The sequence below is a fragment of the Rhinatrema bivittatum genome, chromosome 1 (genome assembly GCF_901001135.1).
Source record: "Rhinatrema bivittatum chromosome 1, aRhiBiv1.1, whole genome shotgun sequence".
NCBI lineage: Eukaryota > Metazoa > Chordata > Amphibia > Gymnophiona > Rhinatrematidae > Rhinatrema > Rhinatrema bivittatum.
In genome coordinates this window covers 47,183,568-47,207,060 of record NC_042615.1, presented here as the reverse complement: position 1 = coordinate 47,207,060, position 23,493 = coordinate 47,183,568, and the positions used below count along the sequence as shown (strand labels likewise).

Here is a 23,493-nt window from a genome sequence, read left to right as displayed (position 1 = left end):
GAGAACCATCTGAAGTTTGTCTGTATGAATCATCTCTTTCACACTTTAATGGCTGGATCAGAAGTACTGCTCTGGTTGACTGGAGGTGCATAATTTCTTCATTTTGAATAGTTTTCAGTGATGCATTGCAATATAAATTATCAAAGCTAGCAAAATCAGTGTGTCCTGCATCTTCAAAATATTTTCTGATGGTCATGAACTCACAAATTAACGCTTGGCTATGCAATGTAGTAAAATAACTCGGCCCCCTTTTTTAGGAGGTGGATAAATGTGAATGCACTGTTAGCCTCTCCTGGCCATTCTTGCTTATTACCAAATTAACGTGTGCAGCTATCACTTTTAATCACACCCCACTTGCCTAAAAACATATTGCACATATTCAAGAAAAACTATGCGGTTTCACTCTTTCTTCTTGTACTATGAAATAAAAGCAACGTTACAAAAAAAAAAAAAAAGCACACAAAATTGTGTTTAATAACAAAAGCAACCCGGATTAATTACTCTTGTTAGCAAAGTAGAAATGAACTTTTTTTTTTTTTTTGAAGGAAGAAATTGGTGAATCGTGCTCAGGATCCCCCCCCCCCCCCCCCCCCCCCCGCTGTTATTTTCCAGTGCATGATGGAACAGGGTTGGTAAAACTCAGGGGGTCAAAGGCTGCCCCAGGGCACCCCCCCCCCCACCGCCTTGTGCTTATGACTCGGTGCTCCGCTCTCCAGCCAGACTCTCTCTCTCTCTCTACGTCTGCGATGTGTGTGTGTGTGTGTGTCTCTGAGTGTGTGGATGTCTGTGCTCTCTGCTGCCGCCGCTGCCCTTTGATCCCTGCCTTTAGTGTTAGTTAGGGGCTCGGAGACATACAGGGAGCAGCAGCCGTCGACACACCGCAGCACCAGCGCTCCTTATTAATACCCTACCCAGAGGAAACACACCGATGCACACACACACGCGCACACACATGAGATCCATTTCCACCGGAGAAGAGTAGGACCGGGGTGGCAGGGAGGGGGCACAGCCAGGTGCAGCCACCAAGCTCCCGGACTCCCAGAAAACAGCTCCAGCCCTCTTTTGCACTCCGACACGCGCGCGCCCAGGCGGGCAAGCAGCGGAGGCTTTGCCCGGCTCCCCGATGTATCTGATCTCGTATTAACCGAGAAGGAGAATGTGAAAAAAAAAAAAAAAAGAAAGGGGGTGAAAATGCCCAGGAGGAAGCAGGAGCAACCCAAGCGCCTGCCTTCACGTAAGTGCCAGGCTGCAGTTATTATTTGTCTCTCCTCTCTCGTTTTCCGCTCGCTCGCTCTCCCTCTCTCTCTCCCTCTGCAGCTTCCTCCGTCTCGTCTGCATTAGTTTAGGGTTACAGAGGTGAAACTGACAAAGACACAGCCTGGGTTATTCCTCTTTTAGGTCTGAGCGAGGCAGCCATGTTGGTGATGAAGAGCCCTGTGCCTTCTTATTCGTGCCCCCACCCCCTTCCCTCTCCTCCACCTTTCCTTCGCCCCTTTGCTTGATCTCTTTGCGGGGGTGCTGGAGGGTTTATAGGAATTTTTTTTTTTTCCTCTCCTGGATCGATCGAGGTCCGTCTCGGGGTGTAAAGGTTGCAGCCAGCAACAACTCTCCCCCCTCCTCCCCCCCCCCGGGCTGGGGCACGTCGGCCCCGGAGCAGGAGGAGACGGGGAGGCAGCAGCAGGGGGGGGGGCAGATGGAGGTGGGGGAGGTGAGAGGTGGCAGGGGCATGGCATACTGGAAGCTGGCAGGGAAAGGCGAGGGGGAGGAGCGGGGCTCTCCCGGCCGCCGGGAAGCGAAGGGTCATCCGGATCAGGCTCCGGTGCCGGAACCCGAAGCGGAGCCCGTGAGCGAGAAGTGAGCGCAGCAGCGCATCGCAGCTCCCCCTGCAGCCAGACAGCCGCTCTCCCCACCGGCATCCCCCCCCCCCCTCCTCCTTTTCTTGCAGAACAGTTAACTTTTTTTTCTTTCTCTTTCTTCCTCCTGCCCTCCCCCTCCTCCTTTTCTTTTCTTGCAAATAAGTGAGCGGATGCTCCGGGAGCTAAAGTGCACGCGGGGAGAAGGCGCCTCTTCTGCACTTATTATTATTATTATTATTAGGAGGAGAGGTGCAGGCGGAGGTCAGGGGGATGTGTGTGTGTGTGTGTGTGTGCGCGCGCGCTCGGTTCACTCCTGCCTCTGGCTCGGCTGCCTATGTGTCAAAGCCACGGGCGCTCGCCTGAAGTTCACCGGCGGGGTTAAGGTTGTTGGCATTCTCTATTTTTTTTTTCGCAGTCCTTAGCTGCAGACGGAGTGCGATCGATAGCAAATGTATTTATGTAGATGGCAAGGAGTGGGGGAGGGGGAGCTGGGTTTTTTTTTTTTCTTGATCCTGCTGGAGGATTGTTGTTTTTTGTGTGTGTGTACGGACTTAAAGGGGGGGGAGAGAGAGAGAGAGAGGGGGGGGGGGGGGGGAAGAAACGGCGGATGTTTCCGATGCTTCCCCTCCCCTGGCTTTTCCCTCCTTCCTCACCCCTTCGGATCAGCTCTTCGTTGGGCTGTTCTAGCTATGCCCCTGTGCGGCTCGTTCACCGTCTGTCCACTAGAGGATCTGAGTGAAAAATAAAAACTAGTCTAGCCCTGGAAGCTTGCAGAAGTGGTGGGTTCATTAAAGTGCAGTGATCTGCATTTGGAGATTGCTGTTTCACTGCAGCCCAGAGATTCGGGGAGCGGTTTGCAAACCTTTCTTGTTTTAATTTTGTTCGTATCTATGAGAATCAAACTTTTGAAGTCGGTGCATTTTTTAAAATCAGGAATCGTGCAGTCCGCTCTTCGTACCGTTTTCAGACTTGTTTTTTTGGTTTGTTTTTTTTTGGGGGGGGGGGGGTGCTCTTTATTGGCATTGTGACCTGTACGCAGAGAATGAACGATTAAGGAGCGCACAGACATGGCCAGCGTGATCTGTGACATCTATCGTGCCGGCAGCAGCTGCCTGCCCTGCCCCTGACCTTGACCCTGACCTACGGCTGCCACCCTGTGTAGGACTGAGAGAAAATCCAGTCTCCATTTTAACTCAATCACACTGGGCCTCTGCCCTGCAGATAATTCCCTTGATTAGGAATCATTTTAGTTTTTATGTTTTGGGTGCTATGTAAAAACAAAAAAAACCCCACCTGGTCCTTGTAGTGTTTTCTTTTTTTAAATTCAGGATTTGATGTATGACAGCCTGGGCATGAGTATTTTGCTTTTATTTCTGAGCTGAACAGGGGGGTTTGTGCAGGTGTGCACTTTGCATTGAATTTATTGAAGTAGCATGTATTAATAGTTTTAGCATTTGGGGTAAGAATGAACAATAAGATTTCAGTGGCTGTTTTGAATTGTATATTCTTAATACAACAGAAGGAACTGCTGTGTATACAGGGTCGGGCGATCTTTTGAAAGGTGCTGACACAGAACCTGAACACCCCAAACTAGCAGGTAGCACTGCCAGACCACACTGGGCTGTACAAGAAGAAGGTGACAATCCCCACAGGAAACCTGTAGCCAGAGAAAGACAATTCCTGCTCAATTTAAAATATATAGGACCTGATTTGCTAAGCTTTTATCCCCCCCCCCCCCCCTAGATATATGACAGGACAAGAAGCCTCAGTAAATCAGGGCCATGGTGATCGGATGAAGTCCAGGGGTCAGTCCTTTTCCGCTTCATCCATCCCATCAATTTCTTTGACTCCCCTAAAATCTTGACCACCTTCCACGACTAAATAACTTCAAAAGTGACTGCCAGTTTCACCACTCTTAAGAGTAAAGAATTCCTTCCCCTGATGGTGGTGAAATCTGTTTCCCCTGAATCTTATGTTTTAATTTCTGCACTGGGGACTTGAGATCATGCATGAGATCCCTTTAGGGGCTCCTGATATATTTCGTTAGTATAATAGTATCGCCCCCAGCCTTTTTTTTTTTCCCCCCTGAAGGTAACTAGCTCCACTGGGGGTGGGGCAGTCTGACTGCATTACCCCTGTTGGAACTTAGTGACCCCCCTTCTGCACTCTTTTTAAGAGACGAGTGTCCAAAACTGAATTGCCTAACCCAAACATGGACTGAGGAAGGCCTCCTGCGGTGGAAGGATGTCACCTTTGTTTGTGCTTTTTGGCCCTGTTTCCTGCATGGCGAGTAACAGAAGTCTTTTTCTGGTTTGTATGGGTTTGCTTTTTTTTTTTTTTTAAAGTTACGTGGAGCCCCCATGAAAAGCCGAGCGCTTCTGAAACCTTCTTGCAGAAAACACACAGCCCCACGAGAGCTGTACCACCCAAGTATTGTCGTGCCAGAGCTAAGCAAATTAGAAACCAGGGGTTGCGTCCCTTGGATGATACAGGGTGGCCCGTGGAAAAGTAGCCTGCCTCCAAGGCACTGGTATAGGAGGCGGGCTACTATTCCATGGGCCACCCTGTCCTTTGTAAGTGCCAAAATCTTTTCCTCTCTAGAGTGAGAGCTTGGCTTTTCTAACTCTTCATCTGCTGTAGTTTGGGAATAATTTGTGAAACCTACTTGCCGGAAAGTATGTTTGTATATAGATATGACACATACCACCTTATAACCGAACTTCCCACTGCCCCCAGGTAAGAGGAATTCATTCCCTCTTTTTTTTTTGTTTTTTAAACTGCCTCATCTAGCAAAAGTAGACTACAAGGTTCATTCAGTAATTAAAAATATATTAGCCTTTTAGGAGGGAGCAGTGACCAACAGAGATAATACTGCCCAAGGCAGGGCTCTCTTTTAATTACTGTTCTTTCCATGCGGAGGGAGATGGGGGGGTAATTATTTTCCACTGTTGAGCTTCCTTTTTCCACAGTTGATTTGTCTGCCTATCTCTCTGGCTGTCTGCTCGCTTGATTCTGTAGTGTATGGGCTGCAAGTGTGGCCCCTGCAGCAGGCATCCAGAAGGCCAAAACGCCGCTGTCAGACGTTTGCTATGGGCTCATCTTCTTTGGGCACATTACATTTCGGCGGAGAATCGTCCTTTGGAGCTGTGGATAGTCTGGCTGTTGTTACTTTTCAGATAAATACTTATTTGTTGAAGAAGCAGAGAAGTTGAAAGTCTATGATTTTTTTTTTTTTTTGCTCTTTTTCTGGTTTGTTATATTTTATGTGCAAAAAAAATATAAAGAAAAGATATACAAGAACTTATGGACATCACTCACTGTATGGGTAGATGATTATAATATAGGTGACCTTTGAAGTTGGAATTTGGCCATTTGGCGTGGTTTTATATAATACCATATTTATTTTTCATGCTCTCTTTTTTTTGTTAAGGATAGATGAATGTTGTATACACCGATGAGCTTTTTTTTTTTTTTTTGCTGTGTGAAGGTTGCAGTAACACTGTTTTTGTTGCTGATTAGCGTCTGCTTTTTTTTGCTGTTACACCGTGTGGAAGTGTGACATCTGCTTTTACTAGCTGACCACTGCGAGCAGCGTTAAGCCGCCGCACAGTTGTCTCTTATTTGAACACGCGTGCCTTTTTATTTTATTTTTTTTCTTCCAACCTGTAACTTCTAAAGTTTATAGAAACCGCCAACTCGTATATATTTTTTTGCAGTGCTGAGGTTGCGGGCGGCTGTTGCCCATGGCACGAGTCCAGCTGGCGACCCGGTAACTTGCTGAGCGCCGCAGTTGGGTCATTTTACGGACACCGGGGAAGCTACTCTGCTGCAGGTGGGCTAGTGGCCAGCCCCCCCATTGCTTCGGGCCCTTGCCTTGGCAGCTTCAGTTTGAGCCAACTGGCACGTGGACCTGCTTGGGTCGCCCAATGAGCTGCGGGAACATTGCGCCGAGCTGCTGGTGAGGTTCAGGAGCTTGGGCACAAAAGAACCTTGCTCAGGTCACTTGAGAAAGTCAACACTTGGCTGTCAAAGAATGGCCAAAGTATGCAAACAGGCCACGTGTCAGGCTCCAGAATGATGAGAGAAACACAGAGAACAAGGGGCACAGGGATTGCAGATAAAGCCCTGTGTGAAAATGGGCGCCGAATCCTGATGCCCCGGTGGCAGCTGCGTCCCAGCCCCTTTGGGGCGGGGGACAGGAACACAAGCTGCCCAGAGTTTAGGTAAGAGATCCATCGACAGGAAGGTTGCTTCCTCTTTTGTCAGGTCTCGAAGTCTCCTAAAAACAATTTATATTGTAAACCGTCATGATGGTTATATCCAAATAGCGGTATATGAAAACTTTTTAAATAAATACAAATAAAATAAAATTCTCCTTGGCCTCAGGTCTGCGGTTCGTGCTCAGTGCTTCTTTCATGCAGGGTTCCCCACCCTTTTTTCCTTCTCCGTTGTGAAATTTAATAGTGTGCAGCCTCCTAACATGGAGTTCAAGGAATCCATTTCTTTAAAAAGAGGAAGAAAACTGGGATTACAAAAAAAACCCAAAAGCTAGCTGTTGTGCGCCAGTTAAAATCCTCCCTCCACCTCCTGTTGCTGTCACAGCCAGGAGACACTTCTCCGCCCTGTTCTGCTGGCGGTGCTTTCCTAAGGTGAGGCAGACTCGGTGAGGGTCAGGGCAGGCTCTACTTGAAGCCTCGGACAAGTCTGTAACCGCCTGACATTTGGAAATACACCGTCCATCCCGCTGACCTAATGGGCCGGTGAGCCAAAGTGCTGGACCAGGCAGGGGGGATGGCATTGTACTGGCATCTTCCGCATTTTTTAAGTTCCCTGGAAATCCCCTGAATGCAAAATCGGAATAATTTATTTCCAGTGGAGCTCTAGAAAACTCCAGGCACAGCTGTGAAAGTTCTCGGAGGGCACTCCATGCAGAGATTTAAGCTGGGATTTTTTTTCAGCAAAGGGTTTAAAAAAATGTTCAAGGCTGGAGGAGGAAGTGACATCATCGAGCCCGATGGCAGCTTGATTTTCCAGCTCCTGGATCCCGCGGTGAGCACTCCCTCTGATTTTCCAGCCATCAGAGATTTTTTTTGGGCTCCATCCGGCATTCTGTTGCATCTCCAGTTTCTGAGCAATGACAGTGAATGTGAAGGGTGTCAACTCTCCTCAGAAGTGTAAACTTTTGTTTCAAGAAGTTTCTCGTCTAAAAGCCTCCATTGTGTTGCTGCAGGAAACATACCTGAAAAAGCGGTTTGAGAGTTTAATGAAATCCCCACATTCCACACTGTTGTAAATCTTTATGTGCCTCATCTAGCAAAGGAGCATTTTTTTGAATCTTTATCAGCAGCATTATTGACCAGGGTTGAGGGAAAACTAATTGTAGGGGGGACTTTAATTATTCTCTGAATTCTAAATTAGATAGTTCATCGGATAGAAAAACTGCATCTGAGGTGGTTCACATTAAATTTAGGGCTTTTCTTGAGCAATGGGATCTGCTAGACATTTGGAGAGCGAGATATCCAACAGTAGGGACTACTACCTTTTTCCAAACCACACACTTCTTACTCGCAGATAGATTTTTTCTTGCTGGGCAGTTCTTGTGGCGGGCCTGGTGAATATTATGTGATCTGACCATGCTCCAGTGTGGCTTGTGATATGTTTTGGGAATCATAATTCTGGGAATAAAAAGTGGCGCCTTAATGATAGCCTTTTGGATGACGATAGTTTCTGTTTGCAAATAGAGGTAGATATTCATGAATATTTATCTATTAATGTTGTAGGATACATGTCATCCATGGTTATCTGGGGCTGTTTAAAGGCCATGATAAGAGGTAAATTACTAGCAAAGGCAGCTCATTAAACAAGGGAGAATGAAAAGACTAGGAATGCTTTATTAAAGGAGATATCAGAGTTAGAAGATCAGCGTGAGAAGTCCTTATCTAAGAAGGTTTACCAAAAATTAATAAAAGCTAGAGAGGAGTTATAGTCTTTGGAATTAGGAGTTATTGCTCACCAACTAGAGTTGATGCAGCAACAGTTTTTTGAATTTGGAAATAAGGCAAGTAGGTTAGTAGCCAGATGACTTAAAACCGAAATTGGACAAATACAGGTAGTGAAAATAAAAGGGTCAAGCGGGAGAGCTCCTTTTTTACTACTGCGGACATCAGTAGTCATTTTAGAGCATTCTATGAGGACTTATATAATTCTGATGGGTCGATTGAGGAAAGGGAAATTGACCACTATCTTTTGGAATTAGTCTTACCAGTATTGACACCAACTCAACAAAGTTGATTTGATAGAGAGATTGAAACAGTTGAAGTGTTGAAAGTGATTTAAAAAAACTTAAATTAAGGAAATCCCAGGGGCTGGATGGATTTATAGCCCAGTTCTATAAGTGTTTTCCATCTAGTATAGTATCTCCACTAACTAAAATGTTTAGCTGCTTAAGAGAGGAGAGGTATCTCGCCTGAGATGCTAATACCGCATGGATTACGGTGCTGGTGAAGGAGGGGAGGGATCTGGAATCATGTGGATCGTATCAGCCTATTTCGCTTATCAACATTGATTTAAAAATCCTTACTAAGGTGTTGGCTGAAAGATTAAAGAGTGCGATAAATGCACTAATTCGTATAGGCCAAGCAGGTTTCATCCCGGGTAGAATGGCAGCCGACAATGTTCAGAAGATATTTGACTTGGTCCGGTGTGTTCAGAACAATTCTATTCCAGTTGTTCTTCTTTCTATAGATGCTGAGAAGGTGTTCAACATGGTTCACTGGCCTTGTCTTTTCCGGAAATTGGGGAATATGCAGTTTGGTTGCCAGTTTTTGAATTGATTAATAGGCTATATGAACACCCCAAAGGTTTTATTAAAATAAATGGAGGATATTCTGGGGAGTTCGAGGTGAAGAGGGAAACACAACAAGGCTGCCCATTGTCACCTTTACTCTGCATTAATATTTTTGGAACCTTTTCCAATGAGGATTCGAAGAGATAATGGAATAACAGGAATTCAGGTGGGAGAACTAACTACAAACTGTCTGTTCCCAGATGACATTATTTTTACGATTACTGATCCTGTTAACACCTTGAGAGGGATTATAGCAGAGATGACTCGTTTTAATAGAGTATCAGGATTCAAAATTAATGTTGATAAGTCTGAAATACTGGATATTTCTGTGATTAATGCACAAATTGCAGTGGTAAAAAATAATTACACCTTCAAATGGGCTAAATCTAAAATAAAATAGCTTGGAGTATATATTGGAAAGGCCAATGCCACTCTGTTCCAATTGAATTATCCACCTCTAATAATTGCAATTAAGAGAGATTTGATTGAATGGGATAAATATGAGCTATCAGGGCTATGGAAAATTGCAGCTGTCAAAATGAACATCTTACCCAGGCTTTGCTACCTGTTTCAGACATTACTGATTTACATATCAAGCAAAATGCTTAAACAATGGCAAAATGGTATTTTTTTTATTTCATATGGAGACGCAGGCCTCCTAGAGTTTCCAGACTAGTGATGCATTTATCAAAAAATACGGGTGGATGTTGGGGGTTCCCAATCTTCTTTGGTATTTTGTGACATCTCAGCTGAAGGCTGTCATAGATTGGCACTCTCAATGAGAAAATGGTGGGCAAACCTAGAACAGTTTCTCTTGGGCAAGATGCCTCTTTGGGCTTTGATGTGGCAGCCTAGGCAGATTTGGAGATCTGTACAAGAAATGACTCCTTACACGATGAATACATTGTGGGTTTGGAAACTGGAGATTTCTGATTACCGGCAAAAGAGGTTATAGCTCAGCAATGTTACATAATCGCAAATTTACACTGGGTTTTGAATTGGGATTACTAGAAAAATGGGAGAGTCTAGGAATCCATAGATTGGAGCAGATTTGGGAAGGTGGAACAATTAAGTCCCTGGAACACTTTGACGAAATATGTGGTGGAGTACCACCCTGTAGCTATTTTTATGGACAAGTTCATCATCTCTTGAAACAAGGTCCTTGAAGTGTTAAGGATGGGCAAATCTTTCTTTGAATGCTTTTGCTCTCAGATACTGGGAGGGGGACTATTTCTAAGGTCTATGTGACCCTGAGAACCAGGACCTGGGGGTTAAATGGTAACTTCTTAAAGCCTGAGAAGAGGATTGGGGTTGAGCTTCTCAGAACATGAATGGGATGAGGTGTTTCTCAATGTTAGTAAAAGCTCCATTTGAGCACTGTTATTAGAAAATGGCTATAAAGTTCTACTAAGACAGTACCTGACCCCTGAGAAAATCAATACATTTCTTCCAATTTGTTTTGAGGATGCAGTGAGAAGGGAACTGGTGGAGTTGTTTAGATGGCTTGTTTTTGGGAAGCAGATTTAGGTAGCATGCACTCCACAAAGATCATTACTTAATTTGTATGAAGGTGAGAGTAACACAGCTGCTCAATGGTTAGCATGCCAGTTTTGCTTAGCGGCTAGATGTGAAATTGCTGATGATGGAGGAAACTTGCTCTTCCATCTATTAAAGATGTTTTGTACAGAAGAGATACGCCCTCACCAACATCAGGAAAGCTCTGGTGGCAATGGCCCTCTGTAATCAGGCTGGGGAGCCCTATCTAGTAGTAAGCTTTGACGCTGAAAAAGCGATCAATAGAGTTGAATGGGATTATTTGTTTCACATTCTCCAGTCCATGGGTTTTGAGGGGCTCTTCAATGATTCAATTTGACTGTTATATCAGGACCCAGCTGCGACTATTGTAGCTAATAGATCGTTGTCAGAGGAATTTCAAATTGGTAGAGGCACAAGGCAGGGATGCCCCTTGTCTCCATTACTATTTCTCCTACAACTTGAACCCCTCCTACAGACTATTCAGCAAGCTCGGGATGTGAAGGGGGTGCACTTTCAATCTGAAACATTCAAGTATGCTGCATTTGCAGATTATATTTTAGTATTTTTAACAGATCCTCAGAAGTCGCTCTCATCACTTTTACAGATATTCCAGGAGTTTGGCTCCTTAAACTCAACCCAGACAAATCGGAAGCCTTAGCATTCCCCAATATATTACAGGAGAAATGGGAGGGACCCTTTCCTCTGACCTGGGCAAGGGAAGCGATTAAATACCTTGGAGTATTTATTTCCACTCAACTATCTAAACTTTATACTTTAAATATTTCCCATTTGTTGACCCATTCACATGATCGATTGAAAGCCTGGCAGTCCCTTCCTCTCTTGCTGGGAGGTCGCATTAATTTGTTTTAAATGGTTATTCTTCCCAAGTGGCCTTATATATTTCAAAACTTGCCTCTAACTCTCAAACACAAGGATCTGATGTGCTTGGAAAAGGCATTGCCGGCCTTTATTTGGCAGGGTAAAAAGGCAAGGATTCCGAAGAGAGATATCGGGTGAGAGCCCTTTTGCTACACTTACCTAAGACTTCCTGCCTGAACCGGGGGTTAAGAGGAGACTTTAGAGCCCTGACGGAGGTGGAGTCTGTCAGCCCGGCTGCCCGGAACTGGAGGTGGGACTATAAAATCGTTGCCGACGGCATTGCCACTTTGAGAGAGATATCGGGTGAGAGCCCTTTTGCTACACTTACCTAAGACTTCCTGCCTGAACCGGGGGTTAAGAGGAGACTTTAGAGCCCCGATGGAGGTGGAGTCTGTCAGCCCGGCTGCCCCGAACCGGAACCGGAACTGGAGGCGGGACTATAAAATCGTTGCCGACGGTGGCGCGCAGCCGATGCCAGGCGCGCCGCCAAAGCTGCGCGCGGATTTGTCTGGCTTAGCCTGGCTTTGCCTGATTTGCCTGAGTAGCCTGGAAACTTCGGAACTGTAAGTGATATTTTTTCTTGACAATTTATTAAGGATATCTGCCCATATCTCTCTTCAAGAGATCCGTCATTAAAGATAAAAAGTACAAGATCCCATCTACGTCCAGAAGCATCCAGGTTATTGTTTCCTATTATTACTATGCCTCATACAAAGAGGAAGGCACGATTACTCCTTGTCTCTACCAATGCCCCATTACCTGGACAAAGACTGGTAGCAGATTGGTTGGAAACCTCTCAAATGACCCCTGAGGTACAGGCCGCTGTGCGGGACGGTTTAGAGCCAAACCTCCCACACCAGGCCTCCCAAATATCTTTAAGTCCGGGGGCACCTGAAGTGCCATCTCCTCCTGGCTATAAGGGGATTCTTCCCCTAGAGGAGCCTGGAGATAACCGAATAGAGGAAATTGGAACTGGAATTGTATTAAACCTGCAAGAAGAAGAATTAGAAATGAGTGGTAATCTGGAGGAATCTCCTCAGATGGAAAAAGATCTGGAAACTGCCGGGGAAAGAAGATCCCAAATAGAACCTCGAGACTCTAGTACTCCTAAGATGTCTATTGGAAATGTGGTTGATTCTTTAGATTCAGTTAAAGTAAAAGTAATGAAACCTAATACAGTAACATTAGATTCCCTTTGGAATTATATGGTAAAGATTGATACTCTTATTGTAAACCTGACAGGTGAAGTAAGTCAGACGAATATATCTTTGAAGGAGAATAGTAAAAAGATCCAAGAACAACAGGAAAAAATAGGTAATTTAAATACTCGGTTGAAACAGGTGGAGAGTGTTCAGGAGATTCAGATGAAAAATGAAATATTATACCAAAGAAAGATAGAATCGCTGGAGAATACAGTGAGGGCATTGAATTTAAGGATAACAAATTTTCCTGTTTCTGATTACTTAAGTCCAATTGAATTGTTTAAAACATATGTCATCAAAATCCTTAATATACCGGAACAAGCCATCCCTGTAGTAGTTAGAGCCTTCTATGTCGGGTTAAAAAAAAGAAAAGAGCAGATAGAACAAATTGTGGAATCATCTATAAATATATCAGATTTATTACAGAAGTCTCAAGAAGAACTAGATATTAAAGATAGATGTACTTTATTAGTTCAATTTGCGTTCATTACGGATAAGGATAATGTTTTAAAATTATTCTTTCGAAATAGATCGAAAAATTTTTTTGGTCAGAAAATTTGGATCTACCCCGATTTGGAAAAAAATACTCAATTGTGTAGAAAAAAGTTTTTGGGATTAAAAAAAGAAGTAGAAGAAAAAGGAGGTTTCTTCCTCTTAAAATATCCTTGCAGGTGTGCAATTAAATTAGGGGGAAAGGAATATTCCTTTCTAGACCCAGAACAGTTAAAAAACCTCCTTGGTAAATAGTCAGGTGATTAAGGAATAATAGAGTTCCATGTACTAGGATAAGTAGTATTTATTTCCTAGAAATTAGGCTCTTTTTCTTTTCTTTAAGTAACGGATCAAAAAAAATTTCCTGTAGTTAGAAGGGCCATTTACTGAGGATGATGTTTGCTAAATGTGAGTCTTAATTGACTATACTGTTAAAATTTTGAATTTTATATGGGATGTAAATGACCTGTATTTCGTTTGACAAGATATTTGTTAAAATTCTTGCACTGGATTTGAAAATTCATAAATTAAAAATTAAAAAAAAAAAAAGGCAAGGATTCCACTTGGCCGACTGAAAGATAAATGGGGAAAGGGGGGCATGGGGGCCCCAGATTTGGGTATGTATACTCTAGCCAGTTGCTGAGCGAGTCCTCTTACGTCAAATCTTATGGCAGAGAAAACACTGGTAGCCTCTCTAGATCTGAGATATGAGATACAATCAGTGAGAGGGGAAATATTTCCGGCCACTTTGAATGTCTTAATATCCCCTATCAGACAAGCATGGTTGACCCTTACAAAAATATTAGCACTACCTCCGATATGTGCCTACTTACTGCCTATAAAAGGAAATTCAGAATTTTTGCCTGGCTCTCAATCGGCAGGTTTTAAAAACTGGGGCCTCAAGGGAATTGTACAATTGGGCCATATATTGGATGGAGCTGGTAAGTTGCTTCCTCTACAAGAACTACAAGCTCTGTATGGTATATCGGGCATACAGACCTTCCCCTATCTGCAAATAAAGCATTATGTTAAATCTCTGCCCGAAACCTCCCTGCAGCCAGTGGTGTTTCACAGTCTTGAGACATTCCTGTTATTAGATAAAAAGCGTTCGCCCTCGCTATCATGCTATTATAAGCAGCTGAGAAATCGTATTCGGTCCGATCCAGATCCATTGTTAGCTGAACGGTGGAATGCTGAAGGGTTTTTCACAATATCTGATGTCATGCTTCGATCCTGTTCTCACTCTATATCTGTAGTGTCACCTAACATGTACTTTCGAGAAATTCAATATACGTTTTTGTGGCGGGCGTTCATTTCTACTACACTAGCCTTTCATTCTAAACTGGTTCCCTCGTCGATCTGTGGGAAATGTAAACAGGTGGAAGGTTCCCTCTCCCATCTGTTCTGGGGATGCCCCTTTATTAAATGTTTTTGGGGTCGGATTGTACAATATCTGACAGATCTGATGGACATTACCATAACCCCATCACCTCAATTGTTGTTATTTGATTGTTTCCCACCCTTAACGATACACGGCATTGGATCCCGTGTGTTTTTCAAAAAAGCATGTTATGTAGGGAAGAAACTTACACTACTGCACTGGAAGAACTCAGGTCCACTCTCATTCTGGGCGTGGCGTAATCACCTCCATCGGATGATGCAGATGGACTGTATGACTTCGCGAACTTCCCCCAGTCATTGACGGAAGTTTCTGCAAATATGGGACACATATATTCAATATTTACCACATAGATCCAGGAGCCTGATTTTGAATAGTTGAAGGTGTGACCTTAGATATTAATTCAGATGTGTGGTAACACAATGCGACACCGTACTATCCACTTGTGGCTCTTCCTTCTCTGTTCAAAAGGGTGTGGGGGTGTGGGGGGTGAGTCTAGGGAGAAAGTAGATCTTGTTTTATATATTACTTTGTTATGTTCTGATTATAATAGCCTGTGTGGGTGCATAAGGACACCTGTATCCATTGCACCATTGCAGGTGCGTGTTTTATTTGCAAAACAATAAAAGTGGTTAAACCAAAAAAAAAAAAAAAGATGTTTAGACACCTATGGACAAACTTTACTATCTCAATAAGTTGACTGCGATCAAATGCAAGAGATTATTCAAATTAGAACTTATATGGCATCTGATGGCAAATTGGCTGTTATCAGCAACTTGAATGACTCGAGATGAAGGGGTTACTGAGGAGAGTTGATATCCTGTCTTATATGAATACATTGTATGTTATGGATCCAAAGTGTTAGTTTGATGGCTGCCAGCCTTGATGATATCGTCTGACATCGTGGTTTTGTACACTCAGTCTTTAATCCCAGATGGTGCTTTGGGCGGTATTCTGGGATATTGCTCTCATTGCGTTATAACTCCTATTTTTCTTTTGTATATTCTTGGGGGATGGGGTGGAAGGGAATGGTATCTAAAAATTAAAAAATCGGGGACGGTATGAATGCATATAATTTTCTAGTTTGCTTGTTTCTTTGTTTGTTTTGATATAGTCGTTCATCTCACCTGAGTGAGTACATACTATGGTTGTTGTCAAATTAAAAAAAAAAAACATGTTCAAGACTTAATTTAGAGGTCAGTCCATTCTTACAATTAACATCGCTGGTATTTATTTAATTCAAACATTTCTAACCCACTAGTCCAAAAAATACTTGATGCTATTGGCTAACAACTAAAAAAAAAAGTACTCTGTTCAGGGCCCCCAGTCTCCCACGATTCTGCAAAATTCAGCCCTTGCCGCAGAATTGGCTGGGCCTGGTCAAATTACCACAGGGGACTGGGGACCAGCTTCTATCCAAAGAGAAGCACCTTGGTGCCAGTGGAATGGCGCATTGCTCCTCTTCCAGCCCTTCTCCCTCCAATGGAAGTGAAGCCATAGCGCCGCAGCCACGTGGGGCCTCAGTAACTGGAAAAGCAGCACGGCCCGCCAGCCACACTGATTTCCTGAACACTATTGCAATCCCTTCACTCACCCTCCCTGCTCCTGAGGATTGGAAGGATGGGGCCTTGCAGCGCGGGCTGCTTCTTCCTCCTCGCAGCTGTCCGCACCTGATGACGACGGAGAGAGCATGTGTGTGGGAGATTAAGAGAGAGAGCATGTGTATGAGAGAGAGAGAGAGCATGCGTGTCTGTGTGATGGAGAGACGGAGAGAGCATGTGTATGAGAGTGAGAGAGCATGCATGTGTGTATGCGTGTGGGAGAGAGAGAGAGAGCATGTGTGTGGGAGGCTGATCCTACTTCCTCTCTGCCTGCTAATCCATGACAATTTTAGAGCTTCTGGAAATCAAAAGTTATGTATATGGATAACGGGATTTAAAAAAAATCCTTATTAGTTTTAAATATTGGGTGTTATTTGATGTGTTATTTGAAATATTTTATCGATGTTTGGAAAATTTGTATGTGAAGTTTTAATTTTTGAATGCTATTCTATTCATTAATTTTGAATTATTCTTTTTATTCGTATGGTTTTACTAATTTTATTGTTTTATGAGGAATGGTAATGCTTTTGTTTTTCCACTGTTGCAGTTCATATATAATTTGGCTTGTTGCTGTTTCCAGTTCAGTTGTTGTCTGTACATTTCTATGTATATTTTATGGTCTCTTTATTCTGTATTTGAGGGTCTGTCTGTCTTTGCATGTGTGACTGACGTGAGGTATTCCAGTAGTGTGTAATTTGTATGTAGGGATCTATAGCAGCTTGGCTTGTTCTGTTTTCCTAATAAGGAGTGTATTGGTGTTTTAGGCCTGGTGTAATATTTTCAGTGTTAACTTTCATAAGTAGAGTTCTTGCTGTTTGAGTGCTGGCAGTTAGTGTTGTTTTGATTATAGAAAGTTTTTTGCATTTTAATTCTGTTTCTCGAGGCTCTCTGAGGGTCATGCCCATGCCCAAGACGAATAACAGTAGGCCTAATATCATATAAGTTTCAAGTGTCTCTTGCTTTTTTGCAGGGTTTTCTGTTTGGCACCACAGCTGTGCATGTAATTCCCATGATTTCATATGGGAGAAAAAAATGTAATTTTTGTCTGTTCTTCCCATGTAGAATCATGGGAACTGGCCCATGCCACACTTATTTTTTTAGTGCATCCTATTCTGCCGTCAAGAATGAGTTTAAAGAAGTACAGTTTCTTCACATCACCTTTAAAGAGACCAAACAACTAACAAAGACTGAATTCACAGGCTGGATAAACAAGCGTGGGAGTAGCTGGCTTATTACGGCGGGTACTACCCCAAACCAATTAGCTGGATACTTCACTCAGATGCAGCTCCAGCACTGCTGTCTACGATGGCGGGAATGGAAGGGAAATAGAACCAAAAAAGTTATTTAAAGGGACAAGAGTAGCAGAAAAGTATGAAAAAAAAAAAGTGTGAAAGCTTGCTGGGCAGACTGGATGGACCATTTGGTCTTCTTCTGCCGTCATTTCTATGTTTCTATGTAAAAATAATATACATATTTTTACCTCAGAAGACTGTGCTTGAAATGTCCTTTTTCATGTAAAATGTTAATATAAATGCATATATTTTAATTGTGTGTGAAGGGGTGGAAGGCACCTAATACCCTTGCACCGGCCGTGGGCATTGCTGTACAAACATTTAACGAGAGCCTCCCAGCTCATGGCGTCATGTATTGTATAATGGGTGAGGGCGCAGTTTTTTATTTGGACACAGCCGCCACGTCGCCTGGCTACGGCTCGGGCCTGGCCTGTTTGTGTGGCTGCTTCCTGAAGCCAAGGGGGCAGGGATATTGGACTGCACTACCAGTGAAAGCAACAGGGCCTGGACTTGATTTTAATATGACCCTAAACCTGAGGAGAATAGAAAGTGGGAGGGAGCTAGCTCAGAGAATTTAAGGGCCCAGGGCTACATCCACAGGAAACAGGAACTTCGCTCTGGGGAAAATTCTTATCAGAGCCCTAGTGCAGACAACGTTGTCTCTTTATATCTGCAAGGTGACCATGTAGCTCCACGTCAAAAGGGAATGGGCTGAGCCAGTACTAGGGTTGCCCCATTGATTGCAGGGAGATGTCATTCTGTTTGTCTTTAAGGACTCAAGTGATAAATCAGAACTACGAAATAAACAGGATTAGAGTACATCTCCCTGCATGGAATGAGATAAAACCAGGGCTGGCTCAGCTTGTCCCCTTTGGCATGGAGCTATATGTTTGGTTGCATGCACACACTCTTACTGATCATGAATGAATTCATAAAGTTATGAATTTATGTAAACCCCTCCCCAACTGAGTGGACAGTAAGAATTACGGCCTGTGCCCCACCCTTCATCCCACCCAATTAATGGTCTGGGCAACACTCTCACGTATTCTCTTTATGTTAATGCGAATGGGATTTTATTTAGAATAATTTAAGGAGGGCTATGTTGGCAGGGATTCATTTTTTAAAGACCGCTGCTGGATTTGGGGATGTGATTTAGGGAAGAATGTTTTGCTTTACACAAAAGTCCTTTATTTTCCCTAATTCTATTGTAATATTACAATGGGAATTGCTATGTGATGTTACTGAAGCTGTGAAACTCCTGCAAGGCCATCACTACAGTTGCATATTTGGAGCTGCATTCCTGCAGTGACACCATTGCAGTTCCAAATATAGAGCTGCGTTCCTGTAGGGACATCACTACTATTCCGTGTATGGAGCCGCATTCCTATAGTGACAGCGCTGCAGTTCTGTGTGTGGCGTTGCATTCCTCCAGGGACCTTGCTGCAGTTCCGTATATGCAGCCGCATTCCTGCAGTGACAACGCTGCAGTTCCGTATGTGGCATTGCATTCCTCCAGGGACCTTGCTGCAGTTCCATATATGCAGCCACATTCCTGCAGTGACAGCGCTGCAGTTCCGTATGTGGCGTTGCATTCCTCCAGGGACCTTGCTGCAGTTCCGTATATGCAGCCGCATTCCTGCAGTGACAGCGCTGCAGTTCCGTATGTGGCGTTGCATTCCTCCAGGGACCTTGCTGCAGTTCCGTATATGCAGCCGCATTCCTGCATTGACAGCGCTGCAGTTCCGTATGTGGCGTTGCATTCCTCCAGGGACCTTGCTGCAGTTCCGTATATGCAGCCGCATTCCTGCAGTGACAGCGCTGCAGTTCCGTATGTGGCGTTGCATTCCTCCAGGGACCTTGCTGCAGTTCCGTATATGCAGCCGCATTCCTGCAGTGACAGCGCTGCAGTTCCGTATGTGGCGTTGCATTCCTCCAGGGACCTTGCTGCAGTTCCGTATATGCAGCCGCATTCCTGCAGTGACAGCGCTGCAGTTCCGTATGTGGCGTTGCATTCCTCCAGGGACCTTGCTGCAGTTCCGTATATGCAGCCGCATTCCTGCAGTGACAGCGCTGCAGTTCCGTGTGTGGCGTTGCATTCCTCCAGGGACCTTGCTGCAGTTCCGTATATGCAGCCGCATTCCTGCAGTGACAGCGCTGCAGTTCCGTGTGTGGCGTTGCATTCCTCCAGGGACCTTGCTGCAGTTCCGTATATGCAGCCGCATTCCTGCAGTGACAGCGCTGCAGTTCCGTGTGTGGTGTTGCATTCCTCCAGGGACATCGCTGCAGTTCCGTATATGCAGCCGCATTCCTGCAGTGACAGCGCTGCAGTTCTGTATGTGGCGTTGCATTCCTCCAGGGACATCGCTGCAGTTCCGTATATGCAGCCGCATTCCTGCAGTGACAGCGCTGCAGTTCCGTATGTGGCGTTACATTCCTCCAGGGACATCGCTGCAGTTCCGTATATGCAGCTGCATTCCTGCAGTGGCAGCGCTGCAGTTCCGTATGTGGCGTTGCATTCCTCCAGGGACCTTGCTGCAGTTCCGTATATGCAGCCGCATTCCTGCAGTGACATTAGAAGCCCAGTTTCCACTGTCACAGTACTTTTGCAAACATGTTGCTTAAAGAGGACTGATTTTTATAACAGGTTTTTCCAAAATCACAGCCTCCTACAGTAAGTGATTACAGAGTTCATCTCTCTCTCTCTCTCTCTCTCTCTCTCTCTATATATATATATATAATACACTTAGATTTCTTGGTGGAGTCTGTCGCGGACCATGGAGCTTATGCTGTAGTAGTGCAAGCCACAAGGGGGCACTGCATGCCACCCAATGCACACTCTGCAAAGTCGCAGGACCATGGAGGCAGAGGGACGGAGGGTCTGGAAGAGAGATGGTGCTGGCATACGATCCTTGCAAACTCACAGGACCAAAGGGAGGCAGAAGAAGCTGGAAATTGAGGGGGTACAAAGGGGATATGGAGAAGAGTGCTAGGGTCAGGATAGAGAGAGGGCTGAGAGTTCTCGGCTTGAGCCCAGGTAGGGAGGTGGAAGGGATGAGAGTCATCAGGCTGGTAAGGAGGTAGGGAGAGAGCTGAGTTCCAGTTGGGTAACTATGGTCAAGAGTCTCTAGTGAATGCTGATCAATTTACAGTCATTTTCTTTATATAAAAAAAAAAAAAAAAAAGCGCACAGTGCTTCCTCCATGCCAAACACCTATAAATTAACTCCTAAAGTCTCTTGTTTGTGTGTGACTGTTAGAGCACCTTCATGGTGTCATTGGCTTTGTCAGCAGTCTAACTGCTAGCAGGCAGTTGGTTGCAGACTCATATTTTGCATGCCTGTATTCCAGTATTATAAAGGCGTCTGAGGTCATGAGCGAAAGGCACTATCCATCGAGCTGACAGGACAGTAAATGGGAGGATGAAAATAAATCCTTTTTTTTTTTTAAACCAGCAGCCGGTGCAGATACCCAGAGGTTGGGTGAGCTCTGCAGTATTGCAAGAGAAAGAGAACATGGCCAGATGAGATGGGCCTCTTACCCTCTTCATCTGCTGTTTATAAGCTGCTTCTGTGATTTTATTTGCAGTTGCACAACATGTAACACTTTTAGATAATTCGGTTCGGGCGACGGGGGACCGCGGACCGCGCCCAGGAGGTTTTGTGAGTGCGGCAGAAGGGAGGGAAGACATTCTAAGATGAAACGTGCAGTCGGGGGACTGCTTATATGTCTTGCCTTCCTGTGGAGCTACTGCCATTTCCGGCAGTAGCTGGGTGCAGTTAGAGAAGGGTAGACAATTCAGTCTGCAGGCCGCAGGTAGGGGAGGGCTGACCGTGAGGAAAAGTTCCACGAGGAGGACGTGCAGATCTGTTTACCAGGCGACGCGAGTGACTGGATGGAAGATGAACCGAGAAAAGAGCTAAGTTGGAGGCGCTGGAGACACCGAGAGCCCGCAGCCCCTGATTCGGCCACTTGCTCAGTCACTGTCCATATCATTCGTGCAACCCTGGACTTAGGGGATGCTGTAACAGTCTCAGGCATGGTCACGCAATGCCGGTGCCAGGTACTCTTCCCCTAAATTACTCCCATCTCTTTCAGCCCCAGATCTGCCAGGATTCTTCGCGAGCAGGGGAGGATAACATCCTGGGTTCTGGCTGTTAAGTCACCGTGTACTCTTCAGTGTCTGTAATCAATTTAGAGTCCGTGACAAAATAGTTCAAACATGGAAAAATGGCATGTGATGATACAAGCCTGTCTCAGACAGTCTTCATAAAACAAGCCACACTGGTAAATCAATGATTTCTTTCAGTGCCCCTTCTTTATTCTTGTATGAATGTGAAGCCTCCCTGGATAAACTGTAAACTTGAGGGGTTTTTTTTTCCCCCTCCAAATTTAGTTCCCTATTTAAATACTGTGGGATCTGAATGCTTGATCACGAAATCTCTTACTTTCCTCTTTTCTCTTCCTCTCTGTACCAAATGGGTATTCACTGTGGTTAAACACCTGATGGATGCCACCTCCTCCACTTTCCCCTTCTCCTCTCCCGAAGACTGGATGCGGAATGGGCCTCCTCTCTTCTTCTGCTGCGTGTTTGCGGGCAGAGGGATACCAAGACCCCTGAGGGAACCCCGTTTCTCAAACGCCTCTCTCAGCAGTGGGCAGGAAGGATGGATGAAATCATCCTCTCAAACAGAAATCACTGGAGATATCTCGCTAAGCACAAGGCGTGAGTTGGAAGTTACTCTTGATAACATTCTAAGACTGTTCAGCCAAGGCTTTTGGGCCTTTACTCTGAAAAATTAAGAGAACTATGAAAGGAAACGCGCTTCTCTCTAAATGCAAGCAAAAAAAAAAAAAATCCACACGGATCCTGGGAGAGGGGTTCACTCGCTTTGATACAAGCAGGAAGAAACCACTGCAGCAGCCTCTATGGGGGGTGCCTTGACAAAGGTGGCACTGCCTCGACCCAGCTGCTAGGCCCGGCTCCTTCGTAGAGATCCCAGTGGGGCCCTACACACTTGGGTGCTGTGTTCTTTTATGGACCGTGCTGGTAGCCAGAAGAAGCATCTCAGACCGGCTAAGGGCTGGACCTAAAGCGAAGGCAGTGTTGGGATTATGGTTTGCCCGCATGGCTGCACTGTGAATTGTTTAAATAAAAGAGTTAAGCAGTACATTTAAGCTCCACTCTTGAAAAAGCCCCCGCATTCCTAATGACCTGGAAGGGCTTTCACAATTCCCTCTTTTTGGGTTTTTGTCCTCAAAAAAATGGTTTTTTTTTGGGTACTTAAAAAAACCCTTTCGCCGTGCTTTCCACCACGTAGCTAAGCAAGCTGGGATGTTAACTACGTACTGGTGTTAGACGTACTGGGGCCCAGGGCAGAAACTAAAGATTGGGCTCTTTGTCTTGATCTTAGGTCCTCTCCCTTCTCTTCCTAGCTCCCATAGTCCCTTCCAGGTCCTCATCATCCAACCTGAGTCCTCTCCCTTCTTCTCTTATCTCCCTGATCTCAGGTCTTAGGGGTTGGAGACAAGTGGAGGGAGAGTGGGGGGCAAGCCCAGGTTAACTTGGGTTTTTTTTTTTGCACAGCAAAAACGTTTCCCCTCCTTCCTTGGGCAATTCTCCAGTTTTAATTCCCTCGTCTGACTGGTGCTGGGCCTGGTGGACGTGGTGGCAGCGGTAGCAGTCAGATACAGAAGCAGCACAGGTCCTGTGGCCATGCCTTCTGTACAGGTTTCACTAGTGACATGAAATCCATGCGGGAGGAGGGGGCCCTGTCTCTTTCTGCAGCACTGGGGCCCGAGCAAATTACTCTGCTTCCTCCCCGTCCCCTCCCCTGCTGGCTCATTACTTTTGAGAACTTTATGCAAACAGCCCTCTGATTTGTGTCATGTATGAATGTTGCACAAATTCTGATGGGTGGACCTGGAGGTGAGATCATGACTTTAGTCCAGAAAAAAACACAATAGGCATGGTATACAAAAAGACAAAGAAGACAATATACCAGATCCAAAAAACAGACAAGTAGATATTTTGAAGACTCAAGCTAGCACTGCTGCTTTCAAAGAAAATCTATCCTCTGTGCTGTATAGCATTTTAAAACTACCTGTAAGAAATGGTCATCCTCATTTTTATTTCATGTTTAACTGTTTATGCTACACTTCTGCACTTCCCTTGAACCCCGATGAGCAGCCAGGTTGGCAAGAATCACAAATGGCCTCATACTCAGTGGACCTGATTGGTCCTTAGTGGTTATGATGTCAGAGATGACATCACACAAGCATTTGCTATGTCCAAGTTACGCTTGGACATAGCATAGCACAACATAGCTTAGCATGATAGAGGTCTTTAAGATCATGAGAGGACTTGAATGAGTAAATGTGAATCGGTTATTT

General features: G+C 44.8%; 1 protein-coding gene across 1 annotated transcript in view; it reads left to right on the top strand.

Annotated features, from left to right (window-relative positions):
- The first annotated feature begins 844 nt into the window (after positions 1-844).
- The window catches only part of ZNF827 (zinc finger protein 827), a 377,001-nt gene continuing 354,352 nt past the window's right edge, over positions 845-23,493 (top strand). Inside the window, 1 exon segment of the mRNA XM_029601924.1 lies at positions 845-1,234. Coding sequence (XP_029457784.1) covers positions 1,192-1,234 — 43 coding nt within the window. The 5' untranslated portion in view covers positions 845-1,191.